The sequence below is a fragment of the Pelobates fuscus genome, chromosome 2, assembly GCF_036172605.1.
Source record: "Pelobates fuscus isolate aPelFus1 chromosome 2, aPelFus1.pri, whole genome shotgun sequence".
In the NCBI taxonomy this organism is placed as follows: domain Eukaryota; kingdom Metazoa; phylum Chordata; class Amphibia; order Anura; family Pelobatidae; genus Pelobates; species Pelobates fuscus.
The window spans coordinates 161,232,735-161,260,359 of NC_086318.1; the positions used below are offsets into that span (position 1 = coordinate 161,232,735).

The 27,625-nt window shown below is 35.4% G+C and overlaps 1 protein-coding gene across 1 annotated transcript in view; it reads right to left on the reverse strand.

Annotated features, from left to right (window-relative positions):
* CSMD1 (CUB and Sushi multiple domains 1) overlaps window positions 1–27,625 on the reverse strand; it is a 1,854,468-nt gene that overhangs the window by 18,062 nt on the left and 1,808,781 nt on the right. The window contains exons 61-66 of the mRNA XM_063441118.1: window positions 21,385–21,558; window positions 10,567–10,640; window positions 7,264–7,375; window positions 3,690–3,869; window positions 2,358–2,402; window positions 258–419 (exon numbers count right to left, since the gene is read on the reverse strand). Coding sequence (XP_063297188.1) covers window positions 258–419; window positions 2,358–2,402; window positions 3,690–3,869; window positions 7,264–7,375; window positions 10,567–10,640; window positions 21,385–21,558 — 747 coding nt within the window. The remainder of the gene's footprint in view (window positions 1–257; window positions 420–2,357; window positions 2,403–3,689; window positions 3,870–7,263; window positions 7,376–10,566; window positions 10,641–21,384; window positions 21,559–27,625) is intronic.

Below are 27,625 nucleotides of genomic sequence, written 5' to 3' on the forward strand. Positions count from 1 at the left end.
GAAATTAATACATAGTGTAATATTGCACTCATGGACTTTATATATATCAATGTTTACCCAGTGAAAACTATAAGATCCATTTAGGAATGAAATGTTGCCTTCAGGATTAAGAGTCTATATGACACGTATGTTCACATGTTGAAAGAACAATAATCTAAAAAGGCTCCTGCTTGTGGACAAATTATTTAAATATCAACACCACAATAGCCATTCCAAAACCTTCCTTTCCATCTCTCCCTTCTTGTGTTGAAACTTACCTGATAACTTTAGCTCACTGTTGTGAGCATCCAATAATGTTCCATTTACTTTGCTATTTGTGTTATTGAACCAGTCTACTGTTAAGGTTGCTGAATGTTGCCTCCCAAGATGCTCATAAAATCCTTTCCATACAGAATTGATGAAAAACACATCTGAGGGAACTGAAAACAAAATAAAATTGAAGTTATGACAAATTCAGCAGAAGGCAAATGCTGGTATTTATAGTAACATCATATCAAATATAGTCTGCAAAGAATTAAATGAACTTGCTAGTTGTGAGAACATATTTGAAGACAAGTTAGGGAGTATATATTGAATCAATTAATACTGCTTTAAGCCCAGTAAACAAAACAAAACAAAACAAAACAAATAAACCTTGCTGAAAATAAAATCAATATGAATCTTCATGTAATGACAGAGAGCCTCTTTACCTGAGGCTATAGCAATCTAGGACTAGAATCATACATAATATTGTGTGAGAATTACATTTAAAATGAAAAAAAAAATCTGTGCGGTAATTTAAAATAGTGTGTGAAATTGTTAATGCCCCATTTTAATTTGCAGTGGATCATCTAAGTTTTGATTTATTAATTCATATGTGTTGAATTACCTCTGTCTGGCTAAATGTGTATCAATTTTTATATTTACTATCTGTCTCTACGAGCATTATCGTTTGTACATTTTGTACAGAAGGCATTGAAAAGCAATTCACACTATTAACATGATGAAAACAATATAGTAAAACATTACAGATCTTTCATACCAATATATTATCATAAGAAAAAAAGGCATAAAGCTTAAAACAGAAGGAAAAGATATGGTCTTGCCTGAAGAATTCACAATATCAGCGAAACACAATGCTAAAATGTCAGGATGTATACCTGTAGGAAAACTGTATTAACATAACATATTTAATGAACTGCCTATGCATCTGTAGAAGAACATGGTTCCAGATATAGTGAAGATGGACTAGAAAGAATGCACTACTCCATGTACTGATTGATAGTCATATGTCTTTTCTTTCAGAGAAGAGATTTCTCATAAGGGCATGTTGAATTGTGTTGAGGTTGGCATGTGGACATCAGTGATGTACTGAGCAGTGACAGATGATATAATCAGGGGTGGACTGACCAGTCAGCACTTGGTCATGGACTGAGGGTCTGACACATAGAGGGAGCCCAACATCTTACCCAGTGTGCTGCCAGGTACAAGGCCCCACACTTAGGCAGAGTTTTCAGCTGGCTACCCATGTAGCCATTCTTCCTATACATACGGATCAGGAACTTGATGAAGGAGCTATGTACTTAGTGTGCTCTTCTTGTACAGCTCCCCCACACACCAAGTAGTGGTGCCATAGCCAGAATATAATGTCACTCTAGATTATGCATTACTACAAGGAGCACATGGAGTACAGGAAAACTGTATAGCACAGGGAGGTAGTGCACAGAGATCACAGCAGCCAACAATAGCCTCTATGGAGAGGATCCAATTAAGCCCCCGAGAGAATGAGGGAAACTTAGAAAGGCCAGGTGGATCTGCTAAAAAAAAAAGTTAATTCATGTGTGTGTGTGAGACAGTATGTATATGATTAAGTGACTGTGTGTGAGAGTTAGTGTTTATGTGTGTGTGGGTTGGTTTATGTGAGAAATAATGCATGTGTGAGAATGTATATGTGTGTGCATGAAAATGTGTTAGCGAGATTGTGCAGAAATGTGTGTGGGAATATGTATGTGAATGTGTAAGAAAGTGCATATGTGGGTGCATGAGAATGTGTGTGTGTAAGAATGTGTATGCATGTGTGCATGAGAATGTGTGTGAGTATAAGAATGTGTGTGCGAGAATTTGTATGTATGTCTTCCTGAGAATATATGTGTTATTTGTATATATGTGTGCCCAAACATGAAGTTTACTGTTAGCCATGAAAGGGTCGATACCTTCTGGAAATTACTGACAGGTGAGAACACTGTTCTCAGTGCTATAATACCATACATATCGTGTATCACATACCGTGTATAGGTGGCCTCAAGATTTACATCTATGCAATATTTTAATTTTTCACATACTACAGACACACTTAATGAAGATCAAAAAAGACAAACCTGGAGTTTTTGTGGCTGTTGCATTAATTTCCCTGAGTCCTTTGCCTAAAAATAGAAAATTATTAGTATTTATGAATATTTCCAAGCATTCTAGAACCAGCGATTTTCTATGTTTACATAAAAGATCTCAGTCTGTGCATTTACCAGCTTGTTGATATTAAAGGGACACTATAATTCAGTCACCAAAACAACTTTAGCTGAATGAAGCAGTTTTGCTGTATAGATAATGCCCCTGCAGTCTCACTGCTCAATTCTGTGCCATTTAGTTAAATCACTTTGTTTATGAACCATAGTCACACTTCCCTGTATGTGACTTGCGCAGCCTTCATAAACACTTCCTGTAAAAAGTCATCTAATGTCTATCCTTCCTTTATTGCAAGTTCTGTTTAATTTAGATTTTCTTATCCCCTGCTATGTTAATTCTTGCTAGACCCTGCAAGAGCCTCTTGTCTGTGATTAAAGTTCAATTTACAGAGCAAGAGATAACATTGTTTAATGTAAATTACATCTGATTGAAAGGCAAACCAATTTTGTTTCAAACAGGCTGTGTCAATCTTAGCCAGGGGAGGTGTGGCAATGGCTGTATAAACAGAAACAGTGATTTAACTCCTAAATGGCAGTGAATTGAGCAGTGAAAACTGAGAGGCATGATCTAAACAATAAAACTGCTTCATTAAGCTAAATTTATTTAGGTGACTATAAACTCCCTAAAACTCTTTAACTCTAAGTAACAACAGTGAAACATGCACCAGATTTTAATGTTGGCACAAATCACATTAGTACATTAAATGATTATATATAATTACGCTAATAGTGATACTTTGGCAAGTAGCTTGCCCTAGTGGACTTAATTTTAACAGCTAGTTAAAGGAGGTGAACTAAAGTGGTAACAATTTAAAAGGTTCACAGTTCTCACTTCTCTATGGCAATACATTTCCTCTTAATGTGTTAACTTGACATGTTTTAAATGAAGATATTAAACTATGAGATTTCAAAAATAACAAAATGTGCATTATAATTATTAATAAATGTACACACACATACAAATAATATAAGGAGTAGTATTTTCAAAAGAATAATGAACACATCTTACATAAAGCACATATTCTTTTAATTCGGCTTCCTTTAAGTATTGTTAATGACTATACAAGTGTCATTCTTACCTTGGGTTATCATTTATCTTAAATGTTAACTTTCAATGTATAAAGCTTTTTATTATATTATTATCTAGTAATAGATGTTAATGGTTAAAAAGGCTGTCTACAATAATGTGAAAAACTGCAAAGAAATACAAAAGCACAAACATTTTAAAAACTATATTTGAAAACTTACTTTTACAAATGGGTGGTTTTCCTGTCCATTTCATATCACTTTTACAAGTTCTGTGCTCTGATCCGCCGGCAAGAAAATATCCATGCTGGCAGATGTAAATTAAAGTATATCCTAAGGTAGGTAGATCTATCGCTCTCACGTCTGTGTGAGCAGGTGTTTCTGGCTGCCTGCATGCATGAGCTGTAGATGATGAAAAAAGTGTTAAAGATTAGATTGAAAAATGTCAATAAGAAGAGGAAATATTGCAGTGTGAGAAAACGGAATGAACATAAGCACTCGACATTTTTAGAAATACTCTTTTAATTATTTAAATAATAAAATGTCTCTACGGAGAAACCTACGCTTTGGGTGCAATTTTCTACATGGTTAAAATTTGCAAAGAAGCACAAATCACATTATAAAGATGTTTGCTATAAAAACGATTCATTTACTTTGCTTGACTGAGCAATGTGTTAATATTACGTTATATTGTGTCACTTTGAGATGCAAAACATATTGCTTCACATGGTGAAGTGGACATATGTTCTCTTTATTACTTGTTTTTCTTTTTTTTCTAATTTCTATTTTTCACATAAATTCATATCACGTATTACATCACAGAGTGGGTTACAGCAGACCAAAATTGCCAAGCATGTATCTCTATAAAGAGCACAGTGTGGTCAGTGTATAATGACATTGACAGATGCTCACTCTTACTTTGCTAACAGCTGGATAGAGAACAAATAAAGCTGTTAATATAGCCATACTATTTGGGAGTTGTTGTTTGAAGTCCAGAACTCACTGGGATAGTACAGGAGTCAAGAAATCATGCAATCACAATGATTTTTTTTTTTTTGAGTAATATCTAGCTAAATTTAAAGGAACACCCCAAACACCTAAAGCACTTTAATTAGCTTACGTGCTTTATGTGTGAAGAGTGTGACCCAATTTTAATTTTACAAAAAAGTCAGATTTCAATAGAAATTGGTATATTTATTAATTAACCTTTGATGTAAATCAGACAACTGGTCCTGTTATACTTCACTGCCCAACTACAAAAAATAAAACCTAAATCACTATTTATTAGATATACATCCAACGAAAACATTTAATAATTATATATTTTTCATTGTGGGTATATCTAAAAACAGATTTCAAAAGTGGCAGATGTTTCTTCTAACTTAGCCCAGACTTTCTGTGGCTGTCCAATTACAGACTTCCCAATGCAACTCAATGACAATTGTTTGAAATGCAGGAGCTCTGTGCAATTGCATTCCCCTTGTGCTTAGCTCTACTGAGCAAATCAACCCGGAAGTAGCTTGATAAATTATTAAATTGGCAGCCTGGGCGATGTAACAAGGGTAATTTATAAAAATACCAATTTCTATTCTGCACTTTTTGTAAAATGGAAAAAAATGACACAATCCACACATAAAGCATTATAGGATAACTTTAGAAGAAATCTGATTTAGCAGATCAAGACTATTTTAAGGTCATCATGTCTTCAATAGGCATAGCCAGGGAAAATTCAACCTTGTTTTGCTCAAAGACCATATGCATAGCTAGTCTAAAAGTATTTCACTATAGAGATGATAAGGTTAAGTATAGCAAAATGCCAGTAGAGGCTATCCAGGGTAAAATCAACAGCTGCATCATTGCTACATGTACAGGTAGGATAGTTGGGAGCTGAAGCTCTAGATGTGGACCCTGGACCTCTACAGTTGATGAAGGGGGCTGGAATATATTAGTGTTTATTACTTTTTATTTTACAGCAGGCAGTTGTTTTGTAAAGCAAATACCTATTATAAATAGAAAGGTCATCTGGATAGAGCTCCACCAGGCTACTTAAGGGGTAGGGTTTGTGCCTCCAAGTGACTACTTTGAGGGGATGCTGCAGAATAGTACTTTGCCCCAAACCTCTCCTAATTGAGTAGTATGGTAGGATTGCATTAAATATCTGGCTGTGTAGCATGTGCTTGTTTCTGGCTACACTTTTATTGAGATCCTACGGAGCATCAACAGCACACTCTTCATGGGTAGAGACATGAGTGTAAGTGGACATGAAATAGAAAAAAGTAGTGACAGGGCATGACTTATCCAACCTCCTTAATGTAGGGGGGTTACAAGGGGGGCTACAAGAGTTTCATCTCAGCTCAAACCCTAGATCTTTCTGGAATCTAGCAACACCCCTGGCTACATGTTTAACTAAACATAGTGAAATATGTTAAGTGGGGTTAGCAGGTAAGGAGTATCAATGAATTAATGAAATCACTGATATCAACAGCGTAGTCAATACATAGAACAGGGAGACAATGCAACTGCATTCAATTATAAATATGTACAACTACTCATAATCAGCACAGTGGATTGACACCAAACAAAACAAAGACTCACGTTTTCATACCCAACATTTTCTTTTCCGCAATAGTCTGTGATAAAATATAGTTCTTATGTATCCTGCTTGGATTTCCGATTTAATGAACTAAAAATACCAACTAACTGGAATAGCAATACAGTTCTAAAAAAAGAGTCAACATTATCATTATCACCATCCATATGGAACGCTCTTCCCCTCTCTGCTAGACTTTCACCCATTCTCCACTCTTTCAAAAAATCTTTGAAAACTTAATTCTTTAGGAAAGCATATCAAATTGTGAATAGCTTTCTCTCCCTGCACCCTATTTCCTCTCCTGCAACGGTCATCAAAAAAACACTCAGTGAATACTATCCTAGCAACCTACTTTTTTACCCTACCCTTACCTTTTGTGTCACTATCCCCCACTCCCTCTAGCATGTAAGCTCATTGAGCAGGACTCTCAATGCCACTGTTCCTGTGTGTCCAACTTGCCTGGTTACAAATGCGTGTCTGTTACTCCATCCATTGTACAGCACTACAGAATTTGTTGGCACTTTATAAAAAAAAATAATAATAATCAAGCTTTCTTGAATAGACACAATATACATAAAATGATTTCTAGAGCTATAGGCCTCTCTGGGAAGAGAAAGGAGGAGCATGATACTCTATGCACTATAACCATTGCTATTATGAAAAAGGTGTTATGATGCATAGCGTGATCCTTTAATAATAATATCAGAACTTATTTATAATGTTAATTCATTGTAGCGTTCATGATGCAAGGAATATTTGTCTGCCTTCCCTTTCTTTTCTATCATACCATTTTCAAGTAGTTTGACAATAAAAAAATGTACCTTCCTGTACCCAAAGTCTTTTGCCTACCATGCAGACAATGTTACTGCTTTATTTGTTCAAAGTTGTCTAACATCAGTGGTGATGATTGGCTATTAGTCCTGGGGGTATTTTATTTTGAAAGGTTGGCATTGTAATTGGTTGCTAATATACTCTTATATATTTTGAGGTCTGTTTATGATTTAGGTTTTTTTTTTTTACTTTAATATCATGATGAGGTTATATTTTCAGTTTGCGTGATTTATTGTAATTGTAATCCGTCTATAAAATTGTTCCTTGATTAATCTACTTTAGTAATCAAACATTGCTTTTGATAACAGTAAAAACTGTCTATAACAAGCACAATATAACAGCATGCATATTATATTATATTATTTTATTACTTACGAATGCATTCTGGTTGAATTCCACTCCATGTTAAATTAGCAAGACAATTACGTGTAGTTGAACCTTGAATATGGTAGCCTTTCCGACATCTAAAGAACACGGTACTTCCAATCTTCAAAAAGAAAGAAAAATCGCAAGAGTGCATGAGTCTTAGTATAGAGCGTATCTAGAAATAGCTATTTAAATGATAATCAGGTATATACAGTAAATGAATCAGCAAACAAGCTTTTCCCTTAGGGATACAAAATATAAGTCCAAAAACAATTTTTCCTTTGCGAAAGTATTCAAGAGGAAAATGAAAACACAGCAAGTGATATTAGTTTTTACTTTCTTAAAAAAAAAATGCTGCCAAATTTTTTTTTTACAATCACAGAACTCCAGAATGTCATTATTTTTATGTTGATCATGCATTCTTATATTCTCTATTATTTTCTGCATTTTTAAAAATAATTTATTTTTTAATGCAGTTTTTCACATTTACGACTTCAAGAAAAATCAGTTAACTCTGACACTCATGAGTCTTAAAGGGTACCTGTAAGGCAACCTATGCTCTTTTGAAAGAGCATAAACTTTAATCTATACATTGATATGGCAGATTTGCAGATCAATGTATAGATGAAAAATAGGTGTTTACAGAAAAATGAGCTATTGGAAGCTGCTAGTGTATATAATCACTATCTTGAGGACAGAATAGATGGGTTGACCCTTCATGAAAGTTTAAATACAGAGAACAAAAGAACATAATCTGTCCTAATTGAGTCAATTCATTAATACATTTTAACACATAAAATATAACGTTTAATTAGTATAGTTAAAATAAGGATTAAATAACCTTAGAACACAGTGATACTGGGAGTGAAGGAATATCTACAGGGAATAAGGTATATATACACAGGGTAAATGATAAGCACATTAAAGGGTGAACAGAAATGAGAATATAAAGTACTGAATTCTCCAAAAAGTAGCCATAAGATATATCAGTTATGTGAACTTCTCGTCAGAAGAAATAGTTACTTTTCAATAGGTGTCACCTAAATGTCTAGTTTGGTAGAGTCAAACTTTAAGTGAATTGCTGTCAAGATCCCCTAAAATAAAATAAAATAAACAAGATAATACATGTGCAAATAATAGAGATATCTGAGCTTCAGAGTTTCATGGGTTTACTGAGACAAAAAATATAGCTAGTGCTGATAATATAAAAAGAAGCCCCTATCGGTGTGACGATAATTTGTAATGTCTGCTTGATCTGAATCTTGCGGTTGGTAAATGCCGCTACTTGTCAAAAATAACAAACCCTACGTCTGTGCATTCAAGGGCACCTAATATAAAAACTGAGCTGTAGATAATCAAATTTCCTATGACTGCACCGACTGAACTCTTGCCTAGCCACCCCTCAAGAATCTTGCCTACCTTCTAACACCAAATAATCTGGTATATATAGAAAATCTCAGGTAAGTATGATAACCAAGTAAAAGTAGGTAAGGGGTAGATATTGCTAAGGTGATAAGAGCAGGGGACCCCGACGCGCATTTCGCTGGTTAGGCAGCTCTTCAAGGGGTAACCGCCCCTCAAGAATCTTGCTTACCTTCTAATACCAAATAATCATGTATATATAGAAAATCTCAGGTAAGTATGTTAACCAAGTAAAAGAAGGTAAGGGGTAGATACTGCTAAGGTGATAAGAGCAGTGGAGCCCCGACGCGCGTTTCGCCGGTTATGCGGTTCTTCAAGGGGTAACCAGTTACCCCTTGAAGAGCCGCCTAACCGGCGAAACCAGTTACCCCTTGAAGAGCTGCCTAACCAGCGAAACGCGCGTCGGGGCTCCACTGCTCTTATCACCTTAGTAATATCTACCCATTACCTTCTTTTACTTGGTTATCATACTTACCTGAGATTATCTATATATACCAGATTATTTGATGTTAGAAGGTAGGCAAGATTCTTGAGGGGCGGCTAGGCAAGAGTTCAGTCGGTGCAGTCATAGGAAATTTGATTATCTACAGATCAGTTTTTATATTAGGTGCCCTTGAAGGCACAGACGTAGGGTTAGTTATTTTTGACAGATATCGGCATTTACTAACCGCAACATTCTGATCAAGCAGACATTACAAATTATCGTCACACCGATAGGGGCTTCTTTTTATATTATCAGCACTAGCTATATTTTTTGTCTCAGTAAACCCATGAAACTCTGAAGCTCAGATATCTCTATTATTTGCACATGTATTATCTTGTTTCTTTTATTTTATTTTAGGGGATCTTGACAGCAATTCACTTAAAGTTTGGCTCTACCAAACTAGACATTTAGGTGACACCCCCCTGTTTTGTTTTGATTTTCATTTTATTTTTGCTCACTCAATAGATAATTACCCTTTCTGAAATTGTGTTAGACAGAAGTACTTTTTCAGTTTGTTACCATTTTCCAGCCATGACTGTATTGAAAAGTAACTATTTCTTCTGACGAGAAGTTTACATAACTGATATATCTTATGGCTACTTTTTGGAGAATTCAGTACTTTATATTCTCATTTCTGTTAACCCATTAAGGTACTTATCATTTACCCTGTGTATATATACCTTATTCCATGTATGTATTCCTTCACTCCCAGTATCACTGTGTTCTAAGGTTATTTAATCCTTATTTTAACTATACTAATCAAACATTATATTTTATGTGTTAAAATGTATTAATGAATTGATTCAATTGATTATGTTCTTTTGCTCTCTGTACTTAAAAATAGGTGTATCTACCTTCTAAAAGTCAAATCTTTGGCATAGACTCTACTAGACTATACTATAGGGGAGTATAACAAAGGAGTGACTGATTTAAGGAAGCAATGTCGCTAGACCAGGGATAGGCAACCTTCAGTACCCCAGATGCTGTGGACTACATCTCCTTTAACGCTTTGCCAGCTTTGTGGCTGAAGAAGCATTATAGGAGATGTAGTCCAAGCATCTGGAGTGCCGAAGGTTGCCAACCCCTGAGCTAGACTCTAGATGACAGTTTCCCTGCATGGCAAGTGTGGTCTGATCAGAGGTGGGTGTTACAGAAAAGTAGAACCCACAAAGCTGAAGACATGGTAGTGCCGGTTTAAAGTCAAAGTGAGTTTATATAGCAAAACTTTACATTTAAAACATCATACATCTCTAGTGATATATGATGTCTTCAATGCGTATGGGGAGGTTAAAGTTCACTTTATATATACAATTATATTGCAAGGGTAATTGTGCCTAAAATAGAATATCACTGATTGAGCAATAACTACACCTCTGTATATATGTGCATAACATCTGTATTATTACCTGATAACCCTTTGAACTGTTTTGCATCCCATAATGTGGAGTACCAGGGTCTGTGCAGGTGTTGTGAGCTGGATCTGAAATGCATGCAAAAGGTAAAATTTTAGAAAAGGTCTTTGTATGGACACTTCTGAATGATTTTTATGTTAGCAAATATACAACGTATGTGCTATACATAAAAAGTATTGTTTATCTCTCTCTCTCTCTCTCTCTCTCTATATATATATACACATTCACTGAACAAAAATTATGAATACAACACTTTTGTTTTTGGCCCCATTTTTCATGAGCTGAACTCAAAGATCTAAGACTTTTTTTATGTAGGCCTATTTCTCTCAAATAATGTTCACAAATCTGTCTAAATTTGTGTTAGTGAGCCCTTCACCTTTGCTGAGATAATCCATCCACCTCACAGGTGTGGCATATCAAGATGATGGTTAGACAGCATGATTATTGCACAGGTGTGCCTTAGGCTGGCCACAATAAAAGGCCACTCTAAAATGTGCAGTTTTATCACACAGCACAATGCCACAGATGTCACAAGTTTTGTGGGAGCATGCAATTGGCATGCTGACTGCAGGAATGTCCACCAGAGCTGTTGCCCATGAATTGAATGTTCATTTCTTTAGCAATGCATTAACTACCCACTTACTTCAAGTGGAAGTGGTTTTCATCCACACTTTTCCCCCCACAACAACTCTTTTGGTATGTACTTTACAAGTAATGCCAAGCCTCCATAGCAAGCCAGTTATCCACCTCATGCTGATGAGTTTCATTAACAACGAAACAGCTGTCCATGAGTGGTTCACTGCATTTGCTCCTCTTCCTGAGTTGTGTTTCAAAGCTGTTGTATACAGCAGAAACATTATCCAAGGAATCCATGTATAAAGTGGAATTATAAGGCAAAAATGTGGTTCTTTCTTGAGCTTATTTGCATATGCCTACCCAGAATCCATTGCAGTAGTGAGAGCACTGTTAAAGTGAGATTTCTGTGGGAAAAGCAAGTTTTATGGCTTGACAGGTGTGTGTATTTGTGTTTAGCAATGCATTAACTACCCACTTACTTCAGGTGGAAGGGGTTTTCATCCACATTTTTTTCCACACCACAACTATATATATATATATATATATATATATATATATATATATATATATATATATATATATAATGTAAAAATAGCACTCCAGGGTCTTAAAAGTATGGTGGAAAAAAAATGTATCTTTTATTCAGGCATCTGCCATGGTGAATCAACATTTCAGTTCTCAAGTGGAACTTTCGTCAATATATATATATATATATATATATATATATATATATATATATATATATATATATATATATATATATATATATATATATACATACACACACATATATATATATATATATATATATATATATCAAGCGATAAAGTGGAGCACTCCAAAAGGACTTTTCAATCGTGTATTTATTGGTACAAAAAAGCTTACATTAAATCATCTGTTTCGACGTTTCGACCCCTCAGGGTCTTGATAAAGACCCTGAGGGGTCGAAACGTCGAAACAGATGATTTAATGTAAGCTTTTTTTGTACCAATAAATACACGATTGAAAAGTCCTTTTGGAGTGCTCCACTTTATCGCTTGATATATATCCGGACGCTGGAAGCACCAAAGGCAAGATATACTGAAGTAATTTGCAGGGGTGAGTGCCTAAATTATCATTTTTTATATATATATATATATATATATATATATATATATATATATATATATATATATATATATACATATATACACACATATATATATATATATATATATATATATATATATATATATACATATATACACACACATTACTAAATTTTTAATGTACAGTTCTGCTTAAAAGTTTGCATAGAAATGGTATTGTTTTTTTTTGGCATTGTTTTGAAAATATGACGGATCATGCAAATTTGGATTTTTTTTTTATTGAAGGATAGTGATCATATGAAGCCATTTATTATTACATAGTTGTCTGGCTTCTTGTTAAATCATAATGATAACAGAAATCACCCAAATGACCCTGATCAAAGGTTTACACACCCAGGTGCCTGACACACACAGGTTAAAATGGTAATTAAAGGTTAATTTCCCACACCTGTGGCTTTTTAAATTGCAATTATTGTCTGTGTATAAATATGTTTGTTAGCTCTCACATCGCTGCACAGCGCAGGTTAGATACTGAGCCATGGGGAGCAGAAAAGAACTGTCAAAAGACCTGCATAACAAGGTGATTGAACTTTATAAAGATGGAAAAGGATATAAAAAGATATCCAGAGCCTTAAAAATGGAAACTGGAACAGTGGAAAATTTGGGGATCTCTTGATATTAAGCCATGGTCAAGTAGACCAAGAAAGATTTCAGCCACAACTGCGAGAAGAATTGTTTAGGATACAAAGAAAAACGTACAGTTAACCTCAAGAAAAATACAGGCTGCTCTGGTGTGGTTGTTTCAAGGAGCACAATATGGTGATACTTGAAGAAAAATTAGCTGCATGATTGAGTTGCCAGAAAGAAGCCTTTACTGCACCAATTTCACAAAAAAGCCTGGTTACAATATGTCTGACAACACCTTGACATGCCTCATAGCTTCTGGCACAATGTAATTTGGAGTGACAAGACCAAAATAAAGCTTTATGGTCACCATAAGTGATATATTGGGAAAGGTGTAAACAAGTCCAATAGTAAAAACAATGCCATTCCCACTGTGAAGTAGTGTGAAAATACTGTCAGACAATTTGCATTATTCATGAGAGGTTCTTGGACTTTCCCACATGACAATGACCCCTAGCACAAGACCAAGTTGACCCTCCAGTGATTACAGCAGAAAAAGGTGAAGGTTCTGGAGTCGCCATCCCAGTCTCCTGACCTTAATATCATTGAGCCACTCTGAGGAGATCTCAAATGAGCTGTTCATGCATGGTGACCAAAGACTTTGCATGACCTGGAGGCATTTTGAAAAGACGATTGGGCAGCTATACCTCCTGCAAGAATTAGGTGCATCATAGACAATGATAACAAAAGACTGCACGCTATTATTGATGAACTAAGGGTATGCAGATTTTTGAGATGGTGCCATTTCAATTCATGTCAATTTGTAAAGAGGAATGGCAGGTAACCAACAGTTTATTCTATGCTTTTATTTATCGTACAAGCCACTGCAAACTTACAGAAAAATACGTTTTCAGATTGTATCTGGCATTTGAAGTACAAAGGCTCTAATCTAAGCTTGGATCTGTAGTTTCACCACATTATCTGATTTGGACAACTAACTCCTCTATGTAGCTTGGTTGCTACTATATAGCGTGGTTGTTACTTCTAAGTGCTGCTTCAAAGTGTGAGATTGGAGATGTTCTGGAGATAAACTGGAGGTAATCTTAGGTATACAGGAAGAAAAAAAAGTTAAGCTTTGTTTGATTTAAATTACTCACCTTATTAAAATGGCTGATTTAGTTCAGTGTAATAGTTGTTATGCATTTGTTTCACGTTGCACTTTTTGGAGATTTGGATGCTGTCTAATCTGTAGACAGTTCTCTATATTGCGACAGGAGATTGTATATGTGATTAGATTAGATTTGTAAATTATCAAAGCCACTGCCGCAGAGACATACTAGGAATGGCAGATGGATTACTGTAGGATCTGGTAGACTTAGAGTTGTGGATAAAAGGCATATTGCACAGTCTGTTGCTCTACATAATTCATTTTTAGCACTTTAAAAGTGTAATGGTGTTAGGGAGACAGGCTCAGCCACCAAGTGTTGTGGTGTTATGGAGACAAGCTCAGGCACTGGGTGTAGTGGTGTTGTGGAGACAGACTCCTCACCGAGTGTAGTGGTGTTGTGGAGACATTCTCAGGCACCGAGTGTAGTTGTATTATGGCGACAGGCTTGGATACTATGGTGAGGCCTGATAGAAAGCAGTTTTTGTTGGGGGATTCTATCATAAGAGGTGTGGAGCTGGACAATAGTGGTCTTGTGATATGTTTTCCTGGAGTTACTGCTCACATAGACAGGAGACGTATTTGTAATATTGTTAAGCGAGCAAAGCAGGAAGGGGAATTGGATGTACTTGTCCATCTAGGGACAAATGACTTGGCTTGCAATGAGGTTTCACAGGTAAAGGACGTTTTGTGCTTTTGCCAATAATATATGGAAGATTCTGCCTGTGCATAACACTCAGAACGACAGGCGGATGCGTATTAGGGACTTTAACTTGTGGCTTGGTGAATGGTGTAGGGAGCAAGGATTTGACTTCATTTCAAAAACTATGGTTTGCATCTTTCTCAAAAGGGAACTAGTTGAGGAAATAGCTAAAATGACAATGAAAGGGAAAGTTATCATCATGGCTGACTTTAATCTTCCTCATGTGAACTGGAAAACCAAAAAAGCTGATTCTGCCAGGAGCACACATATTCTAAACTCCCTACTGGGATTGTCTCTAAAACAAGTTGTTGAGGAGCCAACACGTAAAGAGGCCATACTAGATTCAGTGTTAACAAATGGAGATTTGGTACCAGATGTTACTGTAGGTGAAAGTTTAGGATCCAGTGATCATCAGTTAGTGTGGTTTAATATAAAAACAGTGACTGAGTCACACCACATAAAAACAAAAGTTTTAGACTTTAGAAAAACAGACTTTTCTATAATTAGAATATGTGTCATTATCAGACTGGAGCAGTTTAAATGCAGTCAAAGAGAAATGGGATTATTTAAAAGTTGCACTGCTGAAGGCAACAGAAAATTGCATTAGGCTTGTCAGTAAAAGCAAAAAAATTAGGAAACCACTCGGGTACTCTGTAGTAATTATAAAAAAAAAAACAGAGTGAGGAAGACAGACAGATCTATAAGATTAGGCAGCAGGAGGCTAGGCAAGTTATAAGAGCTTGCAAATCACACACAGAAGAGAAAATAGCACAGTCAGTAAAAAAAGGGGATAAAACATTTTTTAGATACATAAATGAGAAAAGGAAAGTAAAATAATGATTAGTTAGATTAAAAACAAAAAGTCTAGCTGACTGCCTTAATTAATATTTTTGTTCAGTATTTACAGATGAAAATGAAGGAAAGGAGCCTCAGTTAGGAAAAAGGTCAAATTAGTAATTTGTCACGTGAGTTTACAGAGGAAGAGGTTCTATGTCAACTGTCAAAAGTAAAGCCAAATAAGTCAATGGGACCTGATGGAATCCACCCAAAGTTATTAAAAGAGCTTAGTGGTGTACTAGCAAAACCATTAACAGATTTATTTAACCAATCATTGTTAACAGTAGTAGTCCCAGAAGATTGGAAGTTAGCGAATGTTGTGCCCATTCACAACAAGAAAGGTAGTAGGGAGGAGTCAGGCAACTATAGGCCAGTAATTCAGTAGTGGGAAAAGTAATGGAAAACATATTAAAGGATAAGATTGTTGAACATCTAAAATTGCATGGATTTCAAGATCAGAGACAACATGGGTTTACTTCAGGCAGATCATGCCAAACTAATCTTATTGATTTTTTTGATTTAGTCACTAAAATAATAGATCGGGGTTGTACAGTAGACATTGCTTACCTAGATTTCAGTAAGACTTTGACACTGTTGCACATAGAAGGCTTATCAATAAACTGTAATCTTTAAGTTTGGGTTCCAATATTGTTGAATGGGTAAGGCAGTGGCTGAGTGACAGGTAACAGAGGGTTGTAGTCAATGGAGTATATTCGAAGCATGGTCTTGTCACAAGGGTACTTGGACCCATTCTCTTTAATATTTTTATTAGTGATATCGCTGAAGATCTTGATGGCAAGGTATGCATTTTTGCTGATGATTCTAAGATATGTAACAGGGTTGATGTTCCAGGAGGGATAAGGCAAATGATTTAGGTAAACTAGAAAAATGGTCAGAGTTGTGGAAACTGACATTTAATGTGGATAAGTGCAAGATAATGCATAAAAATGCGTAAAAATCCAAGCGCAGAGTACAGAATATTTGATAGAGTCCTAATCTCAACGTCTGAGGAAAGGGATTTAGGGGTAATTATTTCAGATGACTTAAAGGTAGGCAGACAATGTAATAGAGCAGCACAAAATTCTAACAGAATGCTTGGTTGTATAGGGAGAGGCATTAGCAGTAGAAAGAGTCAAGTGCCCATGCCATTATACAGAACACTGTGAGACCTCACTTGGAGTACTGTATGCAGTACTAGAGGCCGTATCTCCAAAAGGATATAGATACTTTAGAGAGAGTTCAGAAAAGAGCTACAAAACTTGTTCATGGACTTTAGGGCAAAACTTACAAGGAAAGGTAAGGGATCTTAACATGTATAGCTTGGAGGAAAGACAAGACAGGGGGATATGATAGAAACATTTAAATACATAAAGGGAATCAACACAGTAAAGGAGGAGACTATATTTAAAAGAAGAAAAACTACCACAACATGAGGACATAGTCCTAAATTAGAGGGGCAAAGGTTTAAAAATTATATCAGGAAGTATTACTTTACTGAGAGGGTAGTGGATGCATGGGATAGCCTTCCAGCTGAAGTGGTAAAGGTTAACACAGTGAAGGAGTTTAAGCATGCGTTGGATAGGCATAAGGCTATCCTGGATAAAAGATAAGGTCATGGACTAATGAAAGTATTTAGAAAATTGAGTAGACTAGATGGTTCTTATCTGCCGTCACATTCTATGTTTCTATGTTGTTAGTAGTGCTGATACCGAGTGGCCATGGCTTAACCCCTTCCCGCCGTTACGGCGTTCTATGCCGTCCCGCATTTAGTGGGCTTTAAAGCCGTTGCGGCGGCATAGAACGCCGTAGCGGCTTTGAGCCCTGGAGCGCCCGGGTTACTTACCTTCCTGGCACTCCACTTCGGGAGGATTGCCTCACAGCCCAGGCAGCCTCCCCATGGCAAATCAGGCCCCCAGGGGCCATGTGATCACTCTCAAAGAGCGATCACATGGCCCCCTATAGCTGGCTGTGGATCTGCCAGCAGGGGGACTGTCTGAAATATCAGACAGTCCCCCTGCTGGTGGGATCTGTAAAAAAAAAAAAATTAGACATGTTAAAAAATAAAATAAATATATTTATAAATATATAATATATGTATATATATTATATATATATAATATATATACATATTATATATTTAACATCATACATAGTGTATTTTAATACTAATATAAGTACATATATTAGTATTAAAATACACTTAGAATGACGTTACATATATATAATTTACATATATTATATATAATAGATATATACACATATATTATATATATATATAAATACGTATAATTACAATAATAAATAAATAAAATAATAAAATTAATAAATAAAATATTGAAACAAAATGTAATATAAATTATATATTCATATGTAATTTCATTCTAACTGTATTTTGTTATTAATATATATATATATATATTGGTAACAAAATACACTTAGAATGACATTCTATATATATATATATATCTATCTATATATAAAATACAAATAACCGCAAATATATAGATAAATACATATAATTGCATAAAAGATTACATTAGTATACACGCAGAATTTAAATACCTATAAATGCATATATATTAAAATTCTACGTGTATATTTAAGTAATCTTTTAACATGATTAGATGATTTGATTAATTAAAATTTGATTGACATGCCTAACAACACAGGGAGAAAGTGCAGAGAATTTAATTCGCAAGCACTATATTTGACCCTGTAACTCTCCAAGACACCATAAAACCTGTACATGGGGGATACTGTTTTACTCTGGAGACTTTGCTGAACTCAAATATTAGTGTTTCAAACTGGTAAAGTGTATTACAACGATGATATTTTAAGTAAAAGTGAAGTTTTTTGCATTTTTTACAAACGAATGGCACTTTTATGGACTATATTATTGTTGTAATATGTTACACGGGGGCCAGTGTTTGTGACTAAGTGGCTACTAAAAAAGACTAAACATACCCCACTTTCAACAACTTTGGCTGTCTACTTTTTCAAATGGTATGCCATTATGGGGGTAATTCTCATTCCTGGGCTACCACACCGTCTCAAAGGTAACATTACCAATCTGGCAAATTTCTATTTAAAAATGGAACGTTCTATATTTGACCCTGTAACTTTCCAAAACACCATAAAACCTGTTAATGGGGGGTACTGTTGTACTTGTGAGACATCGCTGATTACAAATATGTACATTTTTTGCAGTAAAACCTAACAGTATTATGACATTCACAGCTAAAATATCAGACGGAAATACAAATTTTAAAAAAAATCTTATTTTCTCACATTTTTTTTCATTTTATTCATAATGAATTTTGTTCCATATATGAATAGTTAATGATAAATTAAAGCCCTGTTTCTCCTGAACAAAATGATATATAATAAGTGTGGGTGCATATGATATGAAAGAGGGGAATTACGGTTGAACAGACATATAGCGCAAATTCCAGTTTTTGTTTACGTTTTGTTTTGATCAGAACGTGCACTATTGACTCCGTCCTGAAGGTGTTAATAAAAACATTCTTCGTCTGTTTTGTCTATTTTATTTTTTACAAAATTATGAGGAAGAAATTTACATTCTAAAAAAACATTCAGTTCCCACCACTGGCGAATACTTCTATAGTTATTCAATTACACAATATTGGATACAAATAATTATTGTAACTAAATTAGTGTCATGTGTTGTGATGACATTTCAATGTGTTGCTCTTGTAATAGCTTAAATGCTTTGAGCATATATCTGGTCATGTTTCAAAGGAATAAAAACTTGAATTTAAAAAGTAAACTGTATTGTACTGTCCATTTTACTGAAGTAGTCTCAAGGTTGCATACAAAGAACTGATAAACTTCATAATCTTTAGAAAACGAGAAACAAGCTTACCCATGGAGCCTTTCATTTTTTTGCAACTTTTTTTTTCCTATTCTAACAACTTATCTGGCATATACACCTTTCATTTGCACATTGGTACATCTCTCTTTCCTTGAGAGTGAAATTAACATACCATAGTTATGTAGATTCTTCACCTTATTTTATGATGATCTGACCTTACATTGGAAGCCTTTTAATACCTTTACTGTTCCAGCTCCAAACACTTGATAATAACTCCTGAGTCTTCCAAACTCCAGTTTCCCAGCATGATCACGTCAAATCACAGTTTTAATATGCTTTTCTCATAAAAACGTAGTCCTTGAAATTTCTGAAATATTCTATTTAAAACAGCTATCTCTTGCAATTTATGTCCAACATGATTTTATATGTTTGCTTAAATCTACTTTTTATAAGCAATGTTGTATTTAAAGGTACCTTAAAGTAAACTAAACCAAATTACTTAGACCTTAATTTCATAGAAATAGGGCGTAGCAGACATAACTTTTCATGTTTCAAACTCTGTTCTTTATCATATGTTTTTTTTCGGTCAGCTTATCACTGACACATTCACAATACTTGAAACAAAATAGAATAAATGTATATGATAAATTATATGAATTACAGTAATTTAAGTCAAATTGAAGGATACTACCATATTACCTGTAGAACAGTGACAATTAAATATGTGTTAGTGCTAAATCACAGAAATTATAAAAGCATGATACATTTTATGAACATTTTCGAGTGCATCCATTATTAAACATATATACTGGAATAGTACAGATTCTAGAATGGATAACTAATTAAATGGAAGAATAATGAAGGTATGATGTCAGAAGAGCAAAGATAGAGTAGTGTACACACAGAAAACAATAAGAGTGAATGGAAGAGGGCAATGAAAAATAGCGGACTGAGAGAGCTTAGAATTTGTTTGAGTGAGTATGAGAGAGAAGTGGAAAGAGTAATGGAAGAGGGAGGGGGAGAAAAAATAGATGAATATGTGAACATGAAGAGAGAAAGAGCAGTGAAAGTGAGTTGGAAAAAAGTATAAGAAATTGAGGGGACTCGGAGATATAGGATATGTGGTGTGGAGATTTCTGGAGACTATGTGTAACTGAGAAGACTAATTGTAAGGCACACTGTGTCTAAGGAGACAAATCCTGAGCTGGGAAATGTGGAATAGAAACTGGAAGACTCCCAGAAATAGTACCTGGGAACTCGATAAATTTGGGTAAAAGAATTGTTGACTACAGACAAGAGTAAGTAAGAAACCTGCTTCCTGGAAGAGACTGGGAGACTTAGCAGACTAAGATTATCATAAGAGATAAGAAATCATGATAAATATATAAACATATAAAGGACATTTAGGTAGTGTTAATATGAATAAAAACCATATGATGGCAACCATATGAAGCTTGATTTGGTCCAGAAGTAAACATACGCATTTGTGCTCCTACTAGCATCAATAAATGTATGGTTAATTTACTTATTTAAAAATTGTACTAAAAGTATATTTATATTCTTAAAACTAATATATGTATGTCAAATGTTCTTAAATTCTTGAATACATTCCTGTAAAAGTTAAAGGACATCCTTACATTGTAACTACATTTTATATTGCACATCATCCATTACTTGAAAGTAATATAACCAACCACATTAAATGACATGACTTTCTGTTTAACCTCTTTTTTAAATCAAAGAAGTTAACACTATTGTCTCATAAATCGTTAAAAGTTCCTGAAATGTATGACTGTGAGGCATAGAAAAGCATTCAAAAGGAGACAATAATGAAATCATTTAGCCTTTGGGGATAATATTCTGTATTTTAGCTACATTTTAAGACATCTATTCTACAAATGACAGTATAGTTAATTTTCTGTTATGGCCTTGCTAAGACAAAACATGCTTATTAGATATTTGAAAATATTGGAAAAGACGTGCATACCAATACAATTAGGTTGAATTCCACTCCAGGTACTATCAGACTGACAAATTCGTCTTGAGGATCCAACCAAAACAAAAGGTGGTCTGCACTGGTATGAAACCTCAGATTTAAAAGTAAAGCTTTTTCCATTAAGATGTCCCTCAAATGGTGTACCAGGATCACCACAAAATACCGCTGATAGGAAAAAAAAAAAAGAAAAGAATAAAATACAATGATAAAATTTTAATAACTTACTAAAAACATATTTGGAAAATAAATTATTATTTATAAAACCAAAAAGTAAAACTATAAAAATAAAACCTTTAAAGGAACACTATAGTCACCTAAATTACTTTAGCTAAATAAAGCAGTTTTAATGTATAGATCATTCCCCTGCATTTTCACTTCTCAATTCACTGTCATTTAGGAGTTAAATCACTTTGTTTCTGTTTATGCAGCCCTAGCCACACCTCCCCTGGCTATGATTGACAGAGCCTGCATTAAAAAAAAAAAACTGGTTTCACTTTCAAACAGATGTAATTTACCTTAAATAATTGTATCTCAATCTCTAAATTTAACTTTAATCACACACAGGAGGCTCTTGCAGAGTCTAGCAAGCTATTAACATAACAGGGGATAAGAAAATCTTAATTAAACAGAACTTGCGATAAAGAAAGCCTAAATAGGGCTCTCTTTACAGGAAGTGTTTATGGAAGGCTGTGCAAGTCACATGCAGGGAGGTGTGACTAGGGTTCATAAACAAAGGGTTTTAACTCCTAAATGGCAGAGGATTGATCAGTGAGGCTGCAGGGGCATGTTCTATACACCAAAACTGCTTTATTAAGCTAAAGTTGTTCAGGTGATTATAGTGTCCCTTTAAGCTCTGTATTTGATGATCAAAGGGCTATCATCCATACTTTGATTCAATTATTATTACAGTTACATAGCTACACAGTAACTAGTATTCCATACATCTTTTTAATAAAAATTTGGAGACCATTGGCCAATATGTGTCACTAATGGAAAAAATCCTACATGACTCACAATGTCAATATGATTTCTCCTAGGATCAACAAGCTATTCTCAAACATGCTAATTATATCCATAAATATACTGTTCCCACTACCAGCCTTAAAATAAAAAATAGACCTCTTTTTTAAAATACTCTACACAATCTGATAAAATAAACTTTTTGGATAGAGAACGCTACATTTTTGATGTTTTTACTGTAAATAATCTTTTTGTTTGCTGTAGTCATTTTTTTTTTTATAAATAATTTTTATTGTTTTATAGTTTTGAAAATAAACATACATTGTTAAAGCGAGTTTACAACATAGTAAAATATAAAAGATAGATATCAGGTGTATTGAATAACAAAATTTAAGACTGGCAGCTACATACATACACAAGCGTCTAAAATTGAGTGGTAGCTCAAAAAAGTACAAAGAAGTATGTGCGCTCAAAGATGAATATGTCAAAAAATAACTATTGTATAAACTGTGACTTAACACTTATACAAAAAATGGATATATTTATTTAAAAAATCAAACAAAACACTGAATGAATAAAAAATCACAATGTGTGCACGGATCCACTTTGGTGAACAATGTATCAATCAACTCTCTTTGTAAAATATGTAACACCATACAAAGTATAATATATTAATCTGTCACCTAACTCTGTATACAGAGTACAAAGTATCACATACGGTATCAGAAGCAGCTGCCAAAAAGATAAATAAAAACCTATATATAAAAAATAAAAACTATAATGCATAAACAATAATAAAAAGTACCTGCCTCGGTGTGGGCCCCCCACCGAGGTAATTGAGGAGAACAACCCCCCAAAAAAGGGGAAAGGGTATAGAAGAGGATTCTATGCCGCCGGTATCAGACCCACTTCAAAGGGGGTCCGTCGAGGAACGGTGATATGCACCGCGGTCGGGATCTTCGAAAAAGACCGCGGTGAATGATGTAGCAGACCACACACTCTATGGCACCTGGTGAGTCACTCACAATATATATATAGATGCCGCGGTCGGTATCTTCTCAAAAGACCGCGGTGTAGTTGAAATGAAGCCGCCTTGAATGAGTAGCCGTCAGTCCTCGGCTTAACTATATCCGGAGGTATAGTAGCCCTCACTTCACTTAACTAAACTGGTAGGTGGTAAGTGGAAAATGAAAAAACAGAGGACAAATAATAAAAGCAAAACAAAAAATGAAAAATCTATAAACCCAGAAAAATAAAAAATGATAAATTCAAAATAATAAGTAATAAAATAAAACAAATAAAGGCAGCCGAAAAGGATCCGGTGGAACCAGCCACACATGCAGTCACGTCTACGCGTTTCGTCCCGCCCACGGGACTTTCTCAAGACTGAATAGCTGCAGGATAATTGGATTTAAATACCTCCAAGATGCTGGAGTAATTGAACAATTGAGGGAGGAAAACACCCACCCCTAACACTCAGACAATTAATTCTAAATCAGTTAAAATTGATAACACAGAATACTATTGATAAATGTGAATGGAAAATAGACATAAACATTACTCAAACTTAAATTAATAAATAACAGTTAGACTAGAAACTCTGTATATACAGAGTGAAAAATAAATCTACAAAATAATAAACAAAACCCTACACAATCTATATGTATACCCATAGCACAAATAATCAGACCCATCCCTATTTAAAGGGGCAGATATAATTTTACAAATTGTAATTTCAAACGGAAACCATTTTGTTTAAAATGTAAGTGTAGTCTATGAACAATATACTTAAGTATAATAGGTGGAGAATAATTAACTAACTCTTCTAGATATGGATATAAATGTAGATCAGGCAAAGTGATAAGCATAATCTTCATAGTATAAAAAATAAAATATAGAATAAATAATGAACCAAGTAATTTTAAACTGTAATAGTTAGTAACCAAAGACATAATGGAACTAAGAAGGGCCCCAAACAGAACTCCATAGAACCCACCAGCCTCTCCCGGTACCAATATAGATCCCCCTTGGAAACATGAGAGAAACTTAATAATCAACAACAGACACTGTCTATTTAAAGGGGCAGACATAGTATTAATGGATGATAAACTCAAACTAAGACAAATATTACTAAAAAGGTATATATAATATAAGGATAATACATTTGGGCTTTATAGATAGGCAAATGATTGAATATTCTAGACCTAAATAAAGGTATAGATCAAGCAGAGTAGTATGCCTGATCTTCAAATTTCAACGAAATAAAATAGAATCAATAATGGGCCAAATAATATCCAACAGACACTGTCAGTGGCACAACCTATCTACATGGTGAAACCATGGATGAGGATATGGCAGGCCCTGAGCAGAACTCAACATACCCAACCACCCTCAACCAGATATCACTACGGATACCTCTTGAGGCAAAAAAGAAGTATGAAAAACTGAACAAATCAGAAGGGTTCCAGCTCTTCATTTAAACCATTAGGTGTCATGGTATTAAGCTTAAAGATCCAGACTGACTCCGACCTAATCAGTTCTCTTCTTCTCCTTGCCTCATCTTGGTAAGGGGGGACATGGGCTATCCCCATAAGCTGTATTCCAGATGGATTCTTGTCATGAAAAATTGAAAAATGACGGGCTACTGCAGACCTGGTATCATTACGGATGATGGCTGTTCTATGTTCCCGGAATCTACATTTGAGGGGTCTCGTGGTTTGACCCACATATTGCCGCCCACATGGGCAAGTTATTAGATACACTACAAATGAGGTGTTACAGGTGATTTCTGATAGAATTGGAAAAATAACATCGGGGTTGTTGAATGGGCTGAAGGTGGAACTCTGAACGCAGATAAAATTGCATGTAAGACATATATTGCGGCCACAACCTTTGTTCGGTATCCCTTCTTTGTGAGTTGTTATTTCTTTGCTCTTTTCATTCGAGTGATGTAATTTGGAGGGTGCCAGAATGTTCTTTAAATTTGGGGCTTTTCTAAAAGTGACCTTTGGGGTTTCTGAGATACAGAATGATAACCATGGGTCCTTGGTAAGAATGGGCCAGTATGTATAAAAAATATTGATGATCTCGTCAAAGCCTTTATTGAACGTGGTGGTAAATATTGGTGTGGAACTTTTTCCAACCTCTTTAGTGCTGATGTTATATTTAGCTCTTTTTAACTTAGGGACTTGAATGTGTTCAAGTAAATCCAGAATGATGTAGTGTTCATTCGTATGACTTCCATGTTCAGATGGATTAGGACCTTGAGGCCCAGGCTCCAATGTCTGGTTGGAACTGTGTCCTCTCATATAAGCCTTCAAAATCTTATTTGGTGGATAGAATTTTTCCAGAAACCGCTGGCAAAGCTTCAGCGACTCTCTCTCATAATCCGACCTTAGTGTGCAATTTCGCTTGATTCTGGTAAATTGCCCCATAGGAATATTTTGGATCCATGTTGGATGATGGCCACTATTGGCATGCAGATAGCCATTCACGTCTACATTTTTCAGGTATGTTTTGGTGGTGATCCGCCCTTTAGACCCCGTGAGGGATAGGTCCAAAAAATCTATGGTAGACTTATGTTTTTTATATGTAAAGGAAAGACCCCAACGGTTGTTATTGATATAGGACATGAAGTCTTCCACCTCATTCCACTCACCCCTCCAGACAATAAGAATATCGTCAATAAACCTACGATAGAGGGCGAGTCGCTCCATCCAATACGGATCACTGAGTACCATCGACTGTTCCCAGTGACCCATAAATAAGTTGGCATAGGATGGAGCAAAACTCGCCCCCATCGCGGTACCCCTGGTTTGCACAAAAAACTTGTCATCAAATTCAAAATAATTATGGGTTAACATAAACTCGGTAAACCTGACGATATAGTGAGACTGGTGGGTTGGAAGTAGAGGGTCAGATCTTAGATATGACGAAATGGCTTCTAAACCCAAGGTGTGGTCGATGTTTGAATAGAGTGCTGCCACATCAATGGTCAGCCAGCAGTAGTGTTCTCGCCATTCAAAATCCTTAACAATCGTGAGCACATGTCCTGTGTCCTTTAAATATGAAGGCAAGTGTGGTACATACCTCTGCAAATGAAAGTCTACCCATTTGGATATGGGTGATATCAGTGAGCCTAAACCCGATATTATGGGGCGCCCAGGTGGATTAGTGAGGGATTTATGCACCTTGGGGAGGTAGTAAAAAATCGGAATCTCCCCTTTGGCTGAGATGAAAAAACTCCTTTCTTTTTTATCAATTGCTCCATTCGAATGAGCCTGTTCTATAAGTTCTCTCAACTCTTTTTTGTAAGATGGAGTAGGATCACCGGTTAGGACCTTGTAATAATCCACGTTATCCAAAATTCGATGTGCTTCCTCTAGATAGTCCACTTTATCCAGCAGGACGATACCCCCTCCTTTGTCCGCTCCTTTAATGATCAAATTGTCGTTGTTTTTCAAGGAGGACATTGCTGTTAGTTCAATTTTCTCCAAGTTGTTACATACTTTTGCTCTTTTCTTTTTAAGATCGTTGCAGAGGACTCTCAACTCTTTTAGGACCAACTCATAGAACATTTGGATATAAGGGCCTTTATCCGCTTGAGGATAGAACACAGAAGGTGGTTTTAATCCAGACGGAATATTCGAATCCAGAATGCTTAGCAGGTCTTCCTTGGGATCTGGGACATCGTGTTCCTCCAAAAGAGAGATCAGATTATAAAAAATGATTTTGTCTTGTGGAGTGTTTAAAAATTTAGGACAATCTTCAAACCCTTTGGATCCCCTAAGATTAAAGGATCGTACCACCGTGAGTTTCCTGACGAAATGATTGAGGTCTTTAAACAAATCAATTATATTAGGTAGTCTATCTGGAGCATATTTTAATCCCTTATTCAGTAGGGAGATTTCTCCCTCATCCAGGGTATATGATGATAAATTAAATAGACCTCTCATTGAAGACACCTCAGTTTGGCCGGACTGTTTTCCACCTCCTCTTGTTCCTCTATGGGAGCCCCCCTCCTTTTGCTGGATAGATTTCGGAAGAGGGGAAAATTTCTCTCTTCCATACTCCGTGAGGGGGCTAACTCCAAAAAATCTTCAGATGTAGTACTGGCTAACTTGTTCTTCTTAGGGGATACATGTTTGGGTTTAGCCCCTAGTTCTCTGGGTTTGTCGGTCCCGTAAGTAATCTCTTCCGTTCTGGTGGTATTATGTGAGTGGATCCCCACAGGAGTATACTTGGAATTGTACTGTTCTCTTCTATCACGAAA